The sequence below is a fragment of the Drosophila willistoni genome (assembly GCF_018902025.1).
Source record: "Drosophila willistoni isolate 14030-0811.24 chromosome XL unlocalized genomic scaffold, UCI_dwil_1.1 Seg141, whole genome shotgun sequence".
Taxonomy (NCBI): domain Eukaryota; kingdom Metazoa; phylum Arthropoda; class Insecta; order Diptera; family Drosophilidae; genus Drosophila; species Drosophila willistoni.
In genome coordinates this window covers 1,487,201-1,503,335 of record NW_025814052.1, presented here as the reverse complement: position 1 = coordinate 1,503,335, position 16,135 = coordinate 1,487,201, and the positions used below count along the sequence as shown (strand labels likewise).

General features: G+C 38.9%; 1 protein-coding gene across 2 annotated transcripts in view; it reads right to left on the bottom strand.

The window, feature by feature from the left end:
• LOC6649333 (pituitary homeobox homolog Ptx1) overlaps window positions 1-16,135 on the bottom strand; it is a 37,571-nt gene that overhangs the window by 18,329 nt on the left and 3,107 nt on the right. The window contains exon 2 of one of the 2 annotated variants that reach the window (XM_002071068.3): window positions 10,767-11,151. In XM_002071068.3, coding sequence (XP_002071104.2) covers window positions 10,767-11,052 — 286 coding nt within the window. In that variant the 5' untranslated portion in view covers window positions 11,053-11,151. Of the gene's footprint in view, window positions 1-10,766; window positions 11,632-16,135 lie in introns of those variants that run through there. The other variant, XM_047011369.1, reaches the window with a different exon arrangement.

Sequence of the window (16,135 nt, the reverse complement as noted above, 5' to 3'; positions counted from 1 at the left end):
TATGTATAGAACCACACATATATTCATATGTATTTTTTCGTTAATATTTTCGACTTATTAAATACCCTTTAAATTTCTTAGAGTGTAAGACTGTAACCCTTGATAGACTATGTTGATTTATGCAGAAAAAATCGAATTAGTCGACAGTAATATTGCGTTATATACGATTTTAGTCCCAAGCAACATTTTATAGGATATTTTCTTCACAAACTAAGTATCAAAGCGTAGAATTCTTCGTAGAATCCGATTCTGGGGAAAGATTTTGGCAAGATTTATTTAGCCTTCCAATATGGCCATATCTTATGAGACACTTGGCCCAATATGCCAGCCATTTTGAAGCATCTTTTTGGTAAAGAGTACCAAGTAGCATATTGACTGTGGGAGTATATGTAGACACATATATGTATGTATGTATGTATGTATGTATGGACATATCCCCGATGCATACATATAAGGCAAAAGGCAGAAATTTTCCAATTTACAAACGACAAACAACAACAACAACAAAAAGAAAGAACTAAACAACGATGAGAAAGCGCTTAGGCGAGAGAGTCCAAAGGCATAGGCAGGGAACACAACACACACACACACACACACAAAGGCAAAAATACAGGAAGGAAAGAAGGACCGACCTCAACAACAACAACACGGGGGCGTGTAACAAGGATAAATGCCTTCGTGTGTGTGTGTGTGTGTGTTTGTGTGTGTAATGGCATAAACATTGATCCAACCGTAAAACTGGCTGACAATCGAGGCTAAGAGACAGACAGAGAGAGAGAGAGAGAAAGAGACAAAGAGAAGGCAAGCAACAGCACTGAAGGGGAGGAAGAGACAGTGCACAAGAGAGCGAGAGAGAGAGAGAGAATAAACAAGAGAATCCTGCCAAACTTGCCCCCTGGTCCACTGGCACTGAGCCAAACCGAAATGACGCCAAGCCAAGTGTATAAATTGTATTAGCCCCGAAGTGTCGTGCGGCTTTTTTTTTTTAGTTGTTTTTGTTGGTGTTGCAAAAGAAAAGGGACACGGCGAAGGAGACGCGTTGAGGAGGCGTTGTCGTTGCCGGGGGTAGGCAATTGCTCGTCCTGCTGCTGCTGCTGGTGGTTGATGCGCATCGTTGTCGTCCTAGTCGTTGTCCTCGTCTTCGTCCTCGTCGTCGCACGCACGCACGCACCATAGACACAACCACGTGCTGGAGCTGAACACGGAGTCGGAGTCGGAATCGTAGCTGGAGCTGGTCTGAGTCTGGGAATATGGCCGCCATTGCCTTGCCTCGTTACGCCTCGCCTTGCCATGGATAGAGAGAGAGAGACGGACTGTAGGGGGCCAGGATATGCCCTACTCCTGCTGTGTCTCTAGTGCTTCTGGCTCACAACGAGTGTCATTTGCAGCAAATTGCAAACCGCAACAATTTCACAAAGGACAACTACGAAACAAGCGACTGGCAAAGGCATTTCAGTTCGGGCGGGTGATGGGGGCGGCGGGTGATGGGGGCGGCGGGGCGGCGGGGCGGCTGGGCGGGGCGGTGCTCAGGAGAGGGAGTGTCGGCAAGGGAGCAGGAATAGCGAAGCAATCTGTTTCAATATAAACGCACATGAGGCATTTACGAGCGCAAACAAGCGCCATGGGTTATGTTGGGGATATACTTGGCTCTATATATATACATATGTACATATATATTTACGGATGGCTTTTTGTCTGTCTGTGTAAGCGAGGGTGTGGCTGTATGTGTGTGTGTGTGTGTGTGTGTGTGTGTGTGTGTGTGTGGTTAGTAGATGCCACTTAAATGCTTCCCATATATAGTTTCTTCCTTGTAACTGAAAACAAATGAAGATACTTGAAAACCTTATCTTTAAAGAGTCTTAAAAACAATTAAAATATAATAAAAATCAATATAAATGACAATTAAAGTGTCAAGTAGTTGAATTTCTATTCTCAAATCGACTCGAAACTTTTGCAAATTGTTTGAAACTATTTTCGATTTCGAATTCATGACTTTTGTATTCATTTTTTTCGATTTATTTAATTTTGAATCTCGTAAACCGATTGAAGTTTTAAAACGAAAATATTTTTCTGTATTTGTTAATTTAAAATCAAAAGTTTGAGGATTAAAAGTGCTTACGTTATGAATTGTCGATGGGTCCTTTTGGTGGGGATATGTAGTCCTTTTTTTTTTTTTGGAGAAGTTGAGGGTAAAGTATAAACCTTTTGCTCTCACTCTCCTCTCTCTCTCTCTCTGTTTCTCTGTCTCCCTTTTCCCTTAGATTTTATGTGTGTTGTTACAGATCCAGCATATCCTTCTCTACCCTCTGCTAGCTCCCCTCTTATCCTTTGCACACACACACACACAAACACACATCTTTTGGTCCCTTGGGTGTCATAATTTCTTGACGAGCTCATCTTTTACTTAAGTTTTACATAATTTTCATGTCGTTGCTTCGCTGAACACACACACACACACACCCAGGAGAGAGTGAGAGAGAGGAAGAGACAAAGAGAGAGAGAGAGATAGAGAGCATTGGAGTTTGAGAGAAAAACAGACGCTTGTTGGGCTTAAGTCCATGGAGATAACATAAAATCGAAGCGTGTGTGTGGGCGGAGTGTGTGTGTGTGTGTGTGTGTGGAGGGGGCGTGAAGGGTATTTTAGCTTTAGGTTTTTGCGGTAAAACGCTCAAGTCTACGTGTTTGCGGCTTTGCCGCTTAGCTTTTCTCTAGTGAATATTGTTGGTTTGTTTTTTATCCCTCTTCCTTCCCTCTTTTGTTTTTGGTTACTTTTCCTCTTCCAAAGGGGGAGGCGAATTGGTCATGTAATGCCATGTAATTGCCTTGATTTTTAGACACTTGTCAGCACAGTGATTGTCAATCGAGTGTGTGTGTGTGTGTGTGTGTGTGTGTGTGGGTGTGTATAGTAACCGTTGAAAGGTTGAACCTTTCAGTATGCCTAATTGCAAAGTTCTTAAGCAACAAATAGATAAATTAAATAAAATGTATCCTTAATCAAGATTTCGGCGAAAATTTGTGGGCCATTTGTAAGTTGTTTTGTGTTTAAAATGGGCGTTCTGGTGGGCGTGTCATTTGTAATGATATTTAAAAAAAAAAAAGAAACACAAATTTTAACTGCCTGAAAACTGTAAATGGTCTAAACAGAAAAAAAAAAAAAATACAAGTCAAGTACCCCCGAAATGTTGTTGTTGTTGTGTTTTTTTTGGCAATTTTTTGGTGTGGCTTATCTAGAGCCGCCATCTTTTGTGCTAAACGGTAGACAGTGTAGAATGGGCGGCAATTTTTTTTTTATTTTCTTCCCATTCTTCCATACCCTAAGTCCACTTGCCGCCAGAAATGGTAGATTAACCCACAGCAAATGTGAATTTCAATGTTTCTCGAAAAACATCGGGGTCACCAATTCGTAAAAATCGTGTGTCCACATTTAAGTTAGAGCAATTGTAACAAATCGCATTTAAAAATAGAGAAAGATTACGAAAGTTCCATGAGCTTAAAAACCATTTTATTGAAAAAACGTTGGGGTCACCATTTCATATATGTATATAGGTTTTCCTCATAGCCTGAGACCACACATACACAAAAATGTTGCCAGAAACCGTAGATTAGGTTACAGCAAATCTGACAAGTCAACTATAGACTTACTTTGAGAAGGTATAACCAAGTTCCATTAGCTTCAATCAATTTATTTGCAAAAACATCGGGGTCACCATTTCAAAAAGTAGTGTTTAACGTTACCAGCAACAGCACCTAGTAATAATATTACTTTTAGTTAGGTTAACTATACGTTTCTAGCTTCTACTGGATACCTAGAAGGTCGACCCTAAAAATTTAGAAAGCGATTTTTGGGTTTTTGGTTGTTTTTTTTTCCCCCGTTTGCTGTTTTTTTTTCGTTTTGGTTGTATTGTTTAAGCCAAATCCGCCCCTTGAAGTGTTTATCCTTTTGTTGTTGTTCCTAAAGTGTTTTCAATTTAAGTTTAGAGAACAAACCGCCTTTTGATTTTTATTAGCTGTTTCTTTTTTTTTTTTTTCTTTATTATTATGCCTTCCAACCCTTCCTTTTCCCCTCGGCTCACTCGTTTATGTTCTTTATTCATTTGGCTGTTGCCAAAAAAGGCATTTTTTTGTGTAGGAAATGTTGCGTTTGGCCGCCATCCAACTACACAAATTGTGTAAATTTATGGGGCTGTCGCCCTCGCTGTTGCCCTCAGACCCTCTCCCCTCTCCAAGTGGTAGTAGTCCTTGTGCTTAAGCCCAGCCACTTGCTTGGCACTCTTGTAATTTATGCAAATGCTCAGACTCTATGGGTGTGTGGGTGGTTCCCAAAATGATTGGGGGGGGAGGGGGCGGAGGTTTGTGTGTGTACCTATATATTTTTGGCACAGCCTAAATGAGAACCACTTAAATAATTATCATTTCCCGGGCCAACAAAAACACAAAGAAAAGAAAAAGAAGACCAACAAATATGCTCGTCAAAAGCTCATTTGGACTCTGCTCGACGATCGACCAATTAGTCAACGAGATGAATGAGCCAGGCCAAACGAGCGGCTCTCATTCCAGTTACCAAAAAGGCAGGCAGGCGTCTTATTAATTAAGGGAAAATCAGTGGAAATCATAGACGAAATTGGATGGATGGCTGCTATTGAGTTGGAGAGTTGGAAACACGCATTAGCCGTTGATGTTGATGGCCAGTTGGGCTTCCAGTCTTGAGTTCTATTCATTTGGGCCACTTTTCCTCAATTGTTGAGAGGTTAATTGACCAATAGCAGTGAGGGGGGTGGGGGGGAAGACTTATGACGACTCTCTTATTAAAAAAGATTGAGTGAAATCAACAAAAAAGAAAATTATAGAAATGCCTTATCCTAAATGATTTTAAATTTGAACTAAACTGAAACTAAGCTATTGGCTGAAAAATATCCATGTCAGAGCTAAAAACCAAATGTTAGAGTTATTGAAGAAAATGCATTGAAATTTCGATCTTTACTTTACATTTGAGGTTTTTATTCTAAACTGCCAAACATCAGCATCTCCCATCTCCCATTTCACATCTCTCATCTGTGGCCAAGCAAAACACAATCACAATTAATCTATGGTCTTATGGACTAGACCATTTCTCGCCCCCAACTCTTCTGCTTCTTCTTCTTCTTCTTCTTCTTGACTTCATCTTCATCGAATCTAACTAGAAATTATGGCAATTACCGGGCATGGTCGCGGTCGGTGCGGTCTAATGAGCACAAGCAAAAGAGATCAGCAGCAGATCGGAGGCATTCGAGCTGAAGCTCAATTCATTCATCATTGATGATGATCAGCCAGCCCCCCGGAGTACCCGGAGTAACCCAAAAAAAAAACGAACTAAAAACTGAAAAACATTTTCGGGGCGTGCCAATGGCGTTCTTATTAATTTGCTCAATTTCCACAAGGAAAGAAACGTAACAAAAAAAGAAAATGAGAAGAAAACCAAAGGAAAGTCAGGGGAAAAAAGGGCAAATAGGCCAGAAAGAGAGAGAGAGAGAGAGAAAGAGAGGGAGGGAGGGAGATAGAAAAACTTAATTAAAATGTCGTAAACGAAAATTGTATGTTTTGCCTTTTCGTCAAATGGAATGAGTAGAAGTTGGCGGTGGTGGAGGAGGAAGAGAAGCAAAAGGTGGTGCTGGTGCTGATGGTGGTGGAGGTGGAGGAGGTGGGAGGGGTAGCTCCCAAAATAATTAAGACATTTCACTTCAACTTCGGACCTTCGGCCAAAATGGGAAAAATTGTTACTACAAATTGTTTGTTGCCCAATTTCGAGTGTTTCATGTTTTTTTATCTCTCTGTATTCGTCTTTTGTGTGCTCTCTCTTTCTCTCTCTCTCTCTCTCTCTCTCTCTGTGTTTTGCTTTTACTTCTTGTCGGAGTGAAAACAATAAAAATGACTAATGGCAGCTAATTTCCCGTCTTCTTTTTGAGAAGGAGGGACAGCAGAGAGAGAGAGAGAAAGAGACTAGAGATGGACCGACGAACTAACAGTTCAATTCACATTGTGAATTGTAGTTGGCTTTTTGAAAATTGGATGCGGCTGAAAACAAATTTATATTTAGTTCATTGATGCTCAATGGACTGAGGCAATGGCGAAGGAGAAGGGGACGGGGAAGGAGAAGGGGAACTGTGGGCGGACAACCAGTGATAACTCCATAGAAAGACGGAACGCTTTGATGGGGAAAAATTCATCTGCAGACAGGATAACTTTTGATTGGTTCTCAAATAAAAAGGTAAACGGGTAATGTCGTTTGTCTACCCATCCTGTATTCGCGATAGATAATGGTCCTCTTTTTGAGTCAAAGTTCAATTTCAATGCCCGATCTAGCACAAAATTGTATAAATTCATTTAGGGCATATAATATACTCTTTGTTATTATTGTTATTATTATTGACATTAATAAGAAGATGAATCCCATTAAACCCTACAGTACCAATCCCTAAGGATTCCTTAAGTAACTTTTCCTTTTCGCCTAGGCAAACCCCGACAATTTCCAAAGGAATTTTGCATTATGAATAATTTAGGAACTGTCAAGTAATTTCTAGCTATATTCTTTTACAGTTTTTAAGTTTGAATTTACAAAAAAATATATATGTATTTATATAATACGATGACTAACTAGATTTGGATGTGTTTCTAGTTTAAAACAAACTAGATTTGAGGGCAGTTCTAACTTTTAAGAAACAATTTCTGGGCTAAATTAGATTTCAAATCAAAAAGAAACTCTTAGGAAAGTCGTTTTCCTTAAGATTCTAGGAATAATCTTGGGAGATTTTCAAACTTTATTTTCTTTCTTCAAAAATTTCCTATCTTAAAACTTGTAAAAACTTCATAAAGATCCAATTTATTTTTGAATTTCAAATCGTTTCCAAACGTTTTCGAATGCAGCTTGGTTTTATTTTTGAAAATCAACCAAAACTGAAGTATTTCCGAAACGATAAATTGCCAAAAAAAAAAAAAAAAACACATTTGGAGGAACAGTTCTAATGGAATCGAAAACGAAAATAGAAAACTAGAAAACTAAATATTTCCCTTTTCCACTCAATCGAAACTTGACTTTATTTGATCACAAATGGAGGTGACCAAAGAGGAATATATAAATTTCTAATAAAATCCTAGAACTAACTATGATTAGTAGATAATTATAAATTACCTCTAATCTATGTGCTAGCTATAACTTCTATGGTATTAAGCTAGTTATAAAATATGTATATACAGTATAATTAATATTTATTTACATTTCTTTTGTTAACTTATATTTACATGAGTTTGGGTAATATTTTACAATAGGTGGTATAGGTTTATTTCTTTAAAGAATTGGGAGATAGCGACGATATTGGGGTTACTTAGGGATAGGGATTCAATAGGGTTAGGGTGTAGGAATTTTTTCTCGGCTCATTATATTCCTAGCATTCTGTGAGTATGTGCAGGATTGTAAATTTTTTGTTGCAATGTATACATTGTGGGGGGGGTTGTTTTTTGAATATGAATTCGTGGGTAAGTTGTGTGTGTCCAAATCGTATTCTTAGAAATTTCGTGATGTCTGTTCGTTTAACGTTGTTGTCTATTTTTATTTGTGAGTCTCTTATCGAGGTTTGGTTCATATTAGTCGTCTTGTAGTGGTCTGATGAATTCCTCCAAACTGTGCTTTTGTATTTTTTAAGGATGATGTCCTTTATGTACTTTGTTGTGTCTTTGTGGTTAATGTTTTGCTCAATTATATATGGGACACTGTAAGCTATCTTTGTGGCTCTGTCCGCTGTTTCATTGCCCTGAATGCCAGTGTGACCTGGTACCCATATCAAAATTATTTTGGGGTATTGGTGAGTTACTATGTCTCGTATATGCGAGATGTACGGATTTTGGTTGTTGACCTGGGTTACTGCCTGTATTGCTGACAGTGAGTCTGAACAAATTGCAAAATGCTGTTTTTCTCTTAGTGCATATTTACAGGCAGCCAGTATAGCTGCTGCCTCCGCTGTGTAATTCGAGGTGTGGGATGGGAGCAAAGCCATTTTAACTATGTCTGACTCAGTTGTGATGCTGTATGAGACTCCTTGTATTGATTTTGATCCATCCGTGTTAATAAACTTATACCTATCATATCATATATTATGGGGGGTGTAGATGACTTAGTCGCACAGTGAAGAGAGAGATTAACTGACTCTTTACTGAGAGACCATGGGGGTTTTAATAATTTCCTACTTCTTAATGGGGTAAACGATAGATCATTGTGTTTGCAGAAGTTCAAGGTGTTATGCAGAATCGATGGTATTCTGGGTGTTTTTTTTGATTTTTTTAGTTTGTTTAACACTTTTTGGAGAGGTGTGTTTGATGCGAGCATTAGAGTTTTATACAGTTTTGCTGTTGCTAGCGAAAATCTCGAGAGTTAATAAAGCTAATTCAAAGTTTTTTAAAAGATCGTTCCTTTAAAGTGCATATAGGCAAGGTTATGTCTCAGGAAATCGATATATGTAGGTGCTGGATGTCCACAAGGCTCTTGCCTCTCACCGATCCTATATAACTTATTCACTTCAGACATCCCGATTTCAATCGGCTGCTTGATACACTTGTCTCATTTTTTTATAAATGGAAAATACAAGTAAATAGCGAAAACGCAAAGCAATCTACCTACCAGGAACTCATATCGGTTTAAACCAAGTGGATGTAAAGTGGGAACAACATGTTAAGTACCTTGGAGTTATATTAGACAAGAAATTAACCTTTAATGGCATGTGCCCGTCAACAAGTCAGTCACAAAATGAATCTCCTAACTCGCTCTCTTTACCCTTTCATAAGTAGAAACTCCAAGCTGAATGTTTCTATTCAGATCAATATTTCAAACTGGTCGGTTTGGGCTGATATCGCGAACTGTCATGTTAAAAAACTTTAAGTCACTCACAACAAATTACTTAAAATGATTCATAATCTGTCCTGGCATTTTCCCACAAGCGAACTGCACCTTAGATCAAATATTTTCAATAATTTTGAATATAGATGTTTGTATTCAATGTATCCTCATATAAATATCCTAGCGTAATTTCTAGTTTTAGTCGTAAGTTTTATCTAAATGTATATTCAAGGGGTTTTTTAATTAAGTTTTCTCCCCAACTTATCTCATAATATAAGCATCAATGTCTAGCAAATTATTATATATTTAGCATGAACTCTTAACCCTTAGAATTATACTCACACATATCAAATGTATATATCAATATTAGTGAATAAATGAATGAATGAATATAAATTTCTAATTGGAACATTTTGATGTTGGTTTTCTATGTTTTTTTTTTTACAAGTTTTTCCACTATGTTCAAAATGGATAAAATTGTTTGCCAAATTTAATTACGTGCATAATCAATAAGCCAGCTGCGGCAACAACAATTACACCCACCAGACAGGCAACAGCAACAACAACACACACACACAACGACACAACACACACACACACATGAATATATATGTATATATACACAAAACGACCGCTGGCGGCTGTGGCAAAAATTTTGTTGCTGGCTGATTAAAAATTGATCAAAAAACATAACAACAAGCAAATTATGCATATGGCCACACACACACACACACACACATACAGAGAGAGATATTTGTGTGTGTGTGTGTAAATACATGTTGTCGTAGCGAATTGATTAAAAAGAGCAATTCGATTGAAATTTTATTGGTAAATTGAATAAAGTGCGCGGCTTGTATGCCAACTGCCAACCTCCTACCCCCTCCCCTTTAGCGCCACCCCCGTCCAGCCAGCTCCCCTTTAGCCATATGAGCAAAACTTGTTTTTTTTTTTTACTATCATTTTTGCTTTTACCACCAGACAAATTAATGTGGCTGCTGCTGACGGGAAAATGTGCCATAATTTCAGTTATAAAATTAATGAACGAATTGTTGTAATGCCGTGTGCCATGTAGAAGGAACTAAAGTGAAAGCGCATTTGGCTCAATACCCTGTAGAAAACCACAGGATGCCAGAGTTTGGGGTTTATCAAATTAGTCACTCGATACACCAGATTCTAAATCAAATATAGATAAAAAGTCTATTCTAGTCTATTTGGAACTTTAGTTTCTATTCTAACACAGTTTATCCCTTTAATTAATCATCATGGTCCAACTAATCAGTCAGAATTTCTAAAGCAAACTATAAAGAATTGCTTGAGGGGCAAAAGGTTTTGAATCTACAAATTATCAATTCTCCTAATCCGTTTTTCAAATGTGGAGTCAAAAGGGCTTAAACTAAAGCAAACTTCAAGAAATTAATTGAAGAGAAAAGATTTCCGTTTCTAGTTCTTCTTCTTGAATATGGAGTCGGAAACTAAAACTAGTTATATAATTATTCTAACGATAATGTTTTAAAATTTCAACCACTTATTCTTAGACGAATTTAGGAAGAGACTTTAAAATCGGACTGGAAAATCGGTTGTATTTCAAATTTAAAAAAATAAAGTGTCGTTCTTGGTATAGGATTTTTATAGATAAATTTACAGGGTATCTGAAAGTCGTTAATTTTATTCATTCACAAGTTTATTTGTTTATTGTTGTGAATATGAACTGAAGTGTCAGGTAAATAAATTTAAGCAGTTGTTTTTTTTTTATTTAACTGCCAATTTTAAAACACTCAACATAATTGAAATTCCATAAACCAAAGGAAGTCCTTTGTGGTTTTTTTTTTCGCCTCCCTCCCCCCCGGCTTTGAAGGTCCTTACTTTTAATTCTAAACTTTAATTGGAATTCAATTACTCTTACCTTCATTGAGTGAACGCTGATCCGTTTGAAGGGTTTCCGATTTCTCAGTCTTCACTTGAAGCTGCTGCTGTTGATCATCATCGTTATCCTTTTGTTGATCCTCCAATTGTTGTTGCCGCGCAGCGGCAGCAGCCACCGCAGTGGCGGTTTGCATTAAGGCCATGTGACGCAAGAATTCCACCGAACTGAGTGAATGTGCCGTATCGTAGGCCGAGGAGGAGCAACTCGAACCGGTTGAGTCCAATTGGATGGAACTGTTGTTGGTCCAGGGTCTAGGAATCCGCATATTGGCCAAATACAATTGCAACGCGGAATGCGGATGCGGATGTGGATGGGTTTGTGTTTGCGCCTGCGCAACAGCTGCCAATTGCAGATGTTTAATCAGCTGATCCATGATCGAGCCAAACACAATTCACAAAAAGAAAACAAAATAAAAAACCAAACAAAATAGGCAAATAATTATGTCAATTGAAAGTTAAAACACGACAAAAAAAAAAAGGGAAATGCGTTCCAAGGATCCCAAGAAAGGATCCCCAAAGGATTGATGATGGTTAGGGACTATTGGAGATGCCCACTGTGCTGGGGCCGCGGCGGCGACAAACAAATTGATTCGAATTAAAATTACTGAGAGTCGGAGTCTCGGACTATGTGCGAAGCGTGTGCGAATGAGATGGAGCGAGGAACACGAAGGTGTCTTCGTGTTTGTTTAATAATTGCAACGGTATGTTGTGTTGTCTCTGTGTGTGCAAATCTCGCTCTCGCTCTCTCTGTGTGTAAAAATGTCACCGCAGCGACAGCAATGGCAACGACGACGGCGACGGCAGTTTTTAAAAAGTGAGATGGCAAAACGCGCGACACCTGCAAAAGGCAGCAACAACAACAACAACAACAACAACAATCAAACTCATTTTCAACACTTGGTGGTCAGCCGGCAGAGCAGTCAGCTGCACGCCAGCAGCTAAGGGCAGCAGCAGCAACAACAACAACAACAATAAAAATCATTAACGTTTGAAATTTATGTGCGCCAAAGCGAGAAATAACAAAACGCCTGGGCCAGGCCAACTCTGGCCAGGTCTCGGCTGGCCGTTTTCTGACATGGGCAGAGAGCGAAGCGAAGCGCTTTGTGTGTGTTGCGCGTCGCCGCTGTCGCCAATAAAAAGAAAAATGGTTTCACTTAACAAACACACCAAGGCGCCCTCTACCCACACCCACACACCCCGCACCCGAACCAGCACCCTCTCCCCCTCAACTACTACCATTCCAAAAGCCTTAATAATGGTATTTTTCTGCTTCAGTAAAAGGGCAAGAGCGAGAGTGAGCGAGCCCACAAGAACTAAAAGACATGGCGCAAGGGTGAAAGAGAGAGAGAAAGAGCAAGAGCGAGAGGGCGATGCGCAACAGTCGTCGTTGTCGTTGTCGTCGTTGACGTCGTTGTGAAAATGAAATGAAAAACGCCAAAAAAATTGATTTAAAGTGAATTTGTGTGTGTGAATAAAGAGGTAGACAGAGAGAGAGCGAATGAGAGAGAGAGAGCATAAGAGAGCAAGAGGGAGATTCAAACATCATATATGTCATCAGCAATATGTGTAAGCGAGCTAGATATATAGAGTAGAGCAGGCGTGGCCTAAGAAATACAGGGAAATTCTCAACTCTAATGGAATACCAGCAAGCAGCAGCAGCAGCAGCAGCAGCAGCAACAGCAGCACTCAAGAGCCAAAGTAGAAGAAGAAGAAGAAGACGCATAAAATGAAGAAAATGAAAACGAAGAAAAAGAAAAGAAGGCAGCGAACTGAGGCAGCAGCAAGAGCTGACATTTTATTGATTGTTTTATGCGATTATAATGTAATAATGTCTTAAATATGCTATGGACGGAGGACCGTGAGCTCGGGCTCTTTTTAAACCCCACGAACCCCCCCTCCCCACCCCCACGCAAACACCAACCACCCAGCCGCCCATTACCCATTGCCAACCCAGGACACTCTTAACTCATAACTTCAGTGCGCAGCTGCTGTGTAGAGTGTGTGTGTGTGTGTGTGTGTGAGTGTGTGTGCCTTATAGGGAAAATGAATTATGTATGAATGAGAGAGACATAAAGACAGAGACAGGCAGACAGAGAGAAAGAGAAGAGCATAGCTAAAAGTACGTCGCTTGCTTGTGATTGGTAAAGGAAAAACGCAGAAATTTCATATCCAATTTCTGTTATGGTCTATGCCAAAAGCGTCCACCTCTGCCCACCACCAACGCCTATCTACCACCAACATCGCCGCCCTTTATCCACCCAACCACCCACCACACACACACACACACACACATTTCGTTATCATCCAGCAGAAATCTATAAACGAGGCAGCGCAGCGGCTCTGCACTCAACTCAATTCAATTAATTTTCACTTGATTTTTCCACACACAAACAAATTTTCATTTAATTTGCTGCGGGGCGTTGGATTTTCCTTATTTTTTTTTTTTTCTTGTCCTCCCCCCTCTTCCTCTTTAGCTTTGGTTTTTCATTTTTCGTTTGTGCATGGCTTTTCATCTTGTTCTTCTCTTCTGCTCTAAGCTTTATCTTATCAGACGCCATTTTTGGTTTCTTGATTTTCCATTAGATTTTCATTTTCTGAAAACTCTTTGACTATCTGACTGACTGACTGCTAATTGGTTAAGGCTAAGGTGAATATCCCCTTCTCTTATAAATGATGAAAACCTATTTCCATTTAATTATTATTAAATTTCTCAATAGATATCATGACAAATTGCATTTGGTAAATCAATTTCAAACGAAAGTTTCAAAAGAAAAGCTACAAATAAGAGACAAATTGAAATTGAGTTGATCTATGCAGTGTTGGAAATGTTAGAAATTTAATTTCAAACTAAAATGTGTAAGTAATGTAGTTTAATATTTTATTTTTTGGTTAATAATTAAGAATTTTAGATTTTTCCAATATATTTGGAGTTATATGTGGGACTGAAATCTTTAAAGATTCAAGTTTGTTAAACATAGGAATAAATAAAATTTATTTAATTTATTAAATTTGTAAATTTGTCTAAAATATTCTCTCTTAAATGACTTCTAATGTTGTTACTCTCTCAAATTACCTCTAATGTATTGACAATTGGACAATTTTAGTTTAATTTTCAAGTGCTTTACTACTAAAACGAGTTGGGAATTACAACTAGTTGAAGCGAACATTGGAAAGTTGTAGCTTATAACTCTAAATCTCAGCAAATCTCATTATGAAAAATCTTAAAAAATTTCAAAATGTGTTTAACACAGGAAACATAATTATAATAATAAGTAATATCTAGTGAAAAGACACGAAAATATAATATTTACTATATCTGTTTGTATATACATCATGTCATAGCCTTGGATACACATCAATACACGCAATTCTCTTTGTTTTTCCCCCGCACTCCCCGCCACATTTCATACTCAATTCTCTCGGTCATTTCGATTAATTTGTTTTGTTGGCTTTTCGCTTCATTTACTTAGTTTATCAAATTGTTGCAATCGCAAATCAATTATTATTAAAAGCGCATTAAAAACAATAAAAATGTCATTGCAGGCCGAACAAAAAAGGAAGAGAGCGAGAGAGAGAGTGAGAGAGAGAAAGGGAGGAGAGACAGACAGACAGACAACAGAATGCGAGCAAAAAAACTAAATGAATATTAAGTTTTAATCATTTCGCGTTCGATTAAACAAAATCAAGTTGCGTTCCATTGCTGCTTATCGCTTCAATATCGACAAAGTGTCCCCTCCCCACTCTCTCTCTCTCTCCACACCCCTTTAACCCCCCCTAGCCAACTGTTTGCACAACCCTTGAGCGACATGAGCAGTTGTGATTTTTATTACACTTTATTATTATTTACCTACTGTCGACTAATTTGTTTTTAATTTGTGCTGATAAAATGTATGAATAAATAATATGGACAGAGCGAGGCAAATAACAAAATTAATAAGTGACGCCTACCAGACACAGTGGATGAAATGGCAGATGGGGAGGGGGAGGGGGAGGCGGGAGGCGGAAGGGGTTTTGGGCAGGTTGGGTTAATGAATGACATTAGTAGTCCCCGATTGATTTGTCAAATCATAAATATTGGAGTTACGTTTGTCAGACTAGCAAAGAGTGCTACTGACGAGAGGGTGAGAGAGAGATGGAGAGAGAGAGAGAGAGAGAGAGAGAGAGAGAGATAAAGAGGAGGTCAAAAGTTGGGGCATTGGGCCACATTTACAATTGAAGACCCTACAATTAAACAAACAACCAATCCTTAAGATCCTTTCCTATGTTTTTGCAGCAAATGAAAAGTTAGTTTAGTTAGTTCTATAAGATTTAATTTCTCTTACTTTCCACTGAATATTCTTACAAATTTTGAATACAAATGAGTTAAATTATCTCAGAAGGAACTAATGACAAAATCAGTTTCACGGAACCAAATGAAATGAAGACATATATGTATATAAACTTTCTGGATCATGTCCATTAGTTATATGCCTTGACTGCATTTTGTAGAGCCAAAAATTGATTAGACCCCAAGCCCCCCCCCCCAAAAAAAAACCGTATGAACTCGATACCTTTACTAATAACTTGCAATATAACTTCATTAGTTAGTTTTTTTTTTTTTTTTTTTTGGTGGGACATTACTTCATATAAATGTCACCTGACACAATGAGATTTCTTTTTCGGGCAATGAATCAAACAAATCGATTCGATATCGAAAATGGAATCAATGTCGCGGACCTTCAGGTGTCTGTGGTGTTGCGTTGCACTGTGTTAGGTTAGATTTAGGCGAGCGAGGGGAGGGGAGGGGAGGTGAGGTGTGTGTTGGTTGGTTGGTTGGCTGGCAGAAAGGGAGGGTGTTGATTTGTTTTGGTTGATAAGCACTTAAATTAAGTCTTAATGCTAATGCCGCTTGTGGCACACGTGTCGTCAATGTTACAAAAGGGGAGAGGGGAATGGAATTGGGTACGCCTATGGGTCTCTCTATGGGCAGGGGCAGTGGCAAGGGGCACGGGGCCCGGTGGCATTTTTTGTGGATTTTCGGGGTCTCGACATTGACGTTGGCTGTGAAATGGACATTTAATTATTTTGGCTGTGATTAAACAACACACACACACAGAGAGGGAGAGAGATAGAGGGAGAGAGAGAGAGAGATAGCGGGGGACAAAGCAAATGAGAGCAGAGATAGAGACAGGAACAAAGTCAGACCGAGACCCAGACACAGCCAACAATTTTCACCCCGCTCCCCCACCCCCTCTTAATTTTCATTGATCAAAAACCGTCCTCCAGTTTCTGGTCGAGCCACGTCACATGTCGCTTGTCGTGTGCCGGGTTATTGGTGAGAGGGGGTGAGAGGGGGGCGAGAGGAAGGCG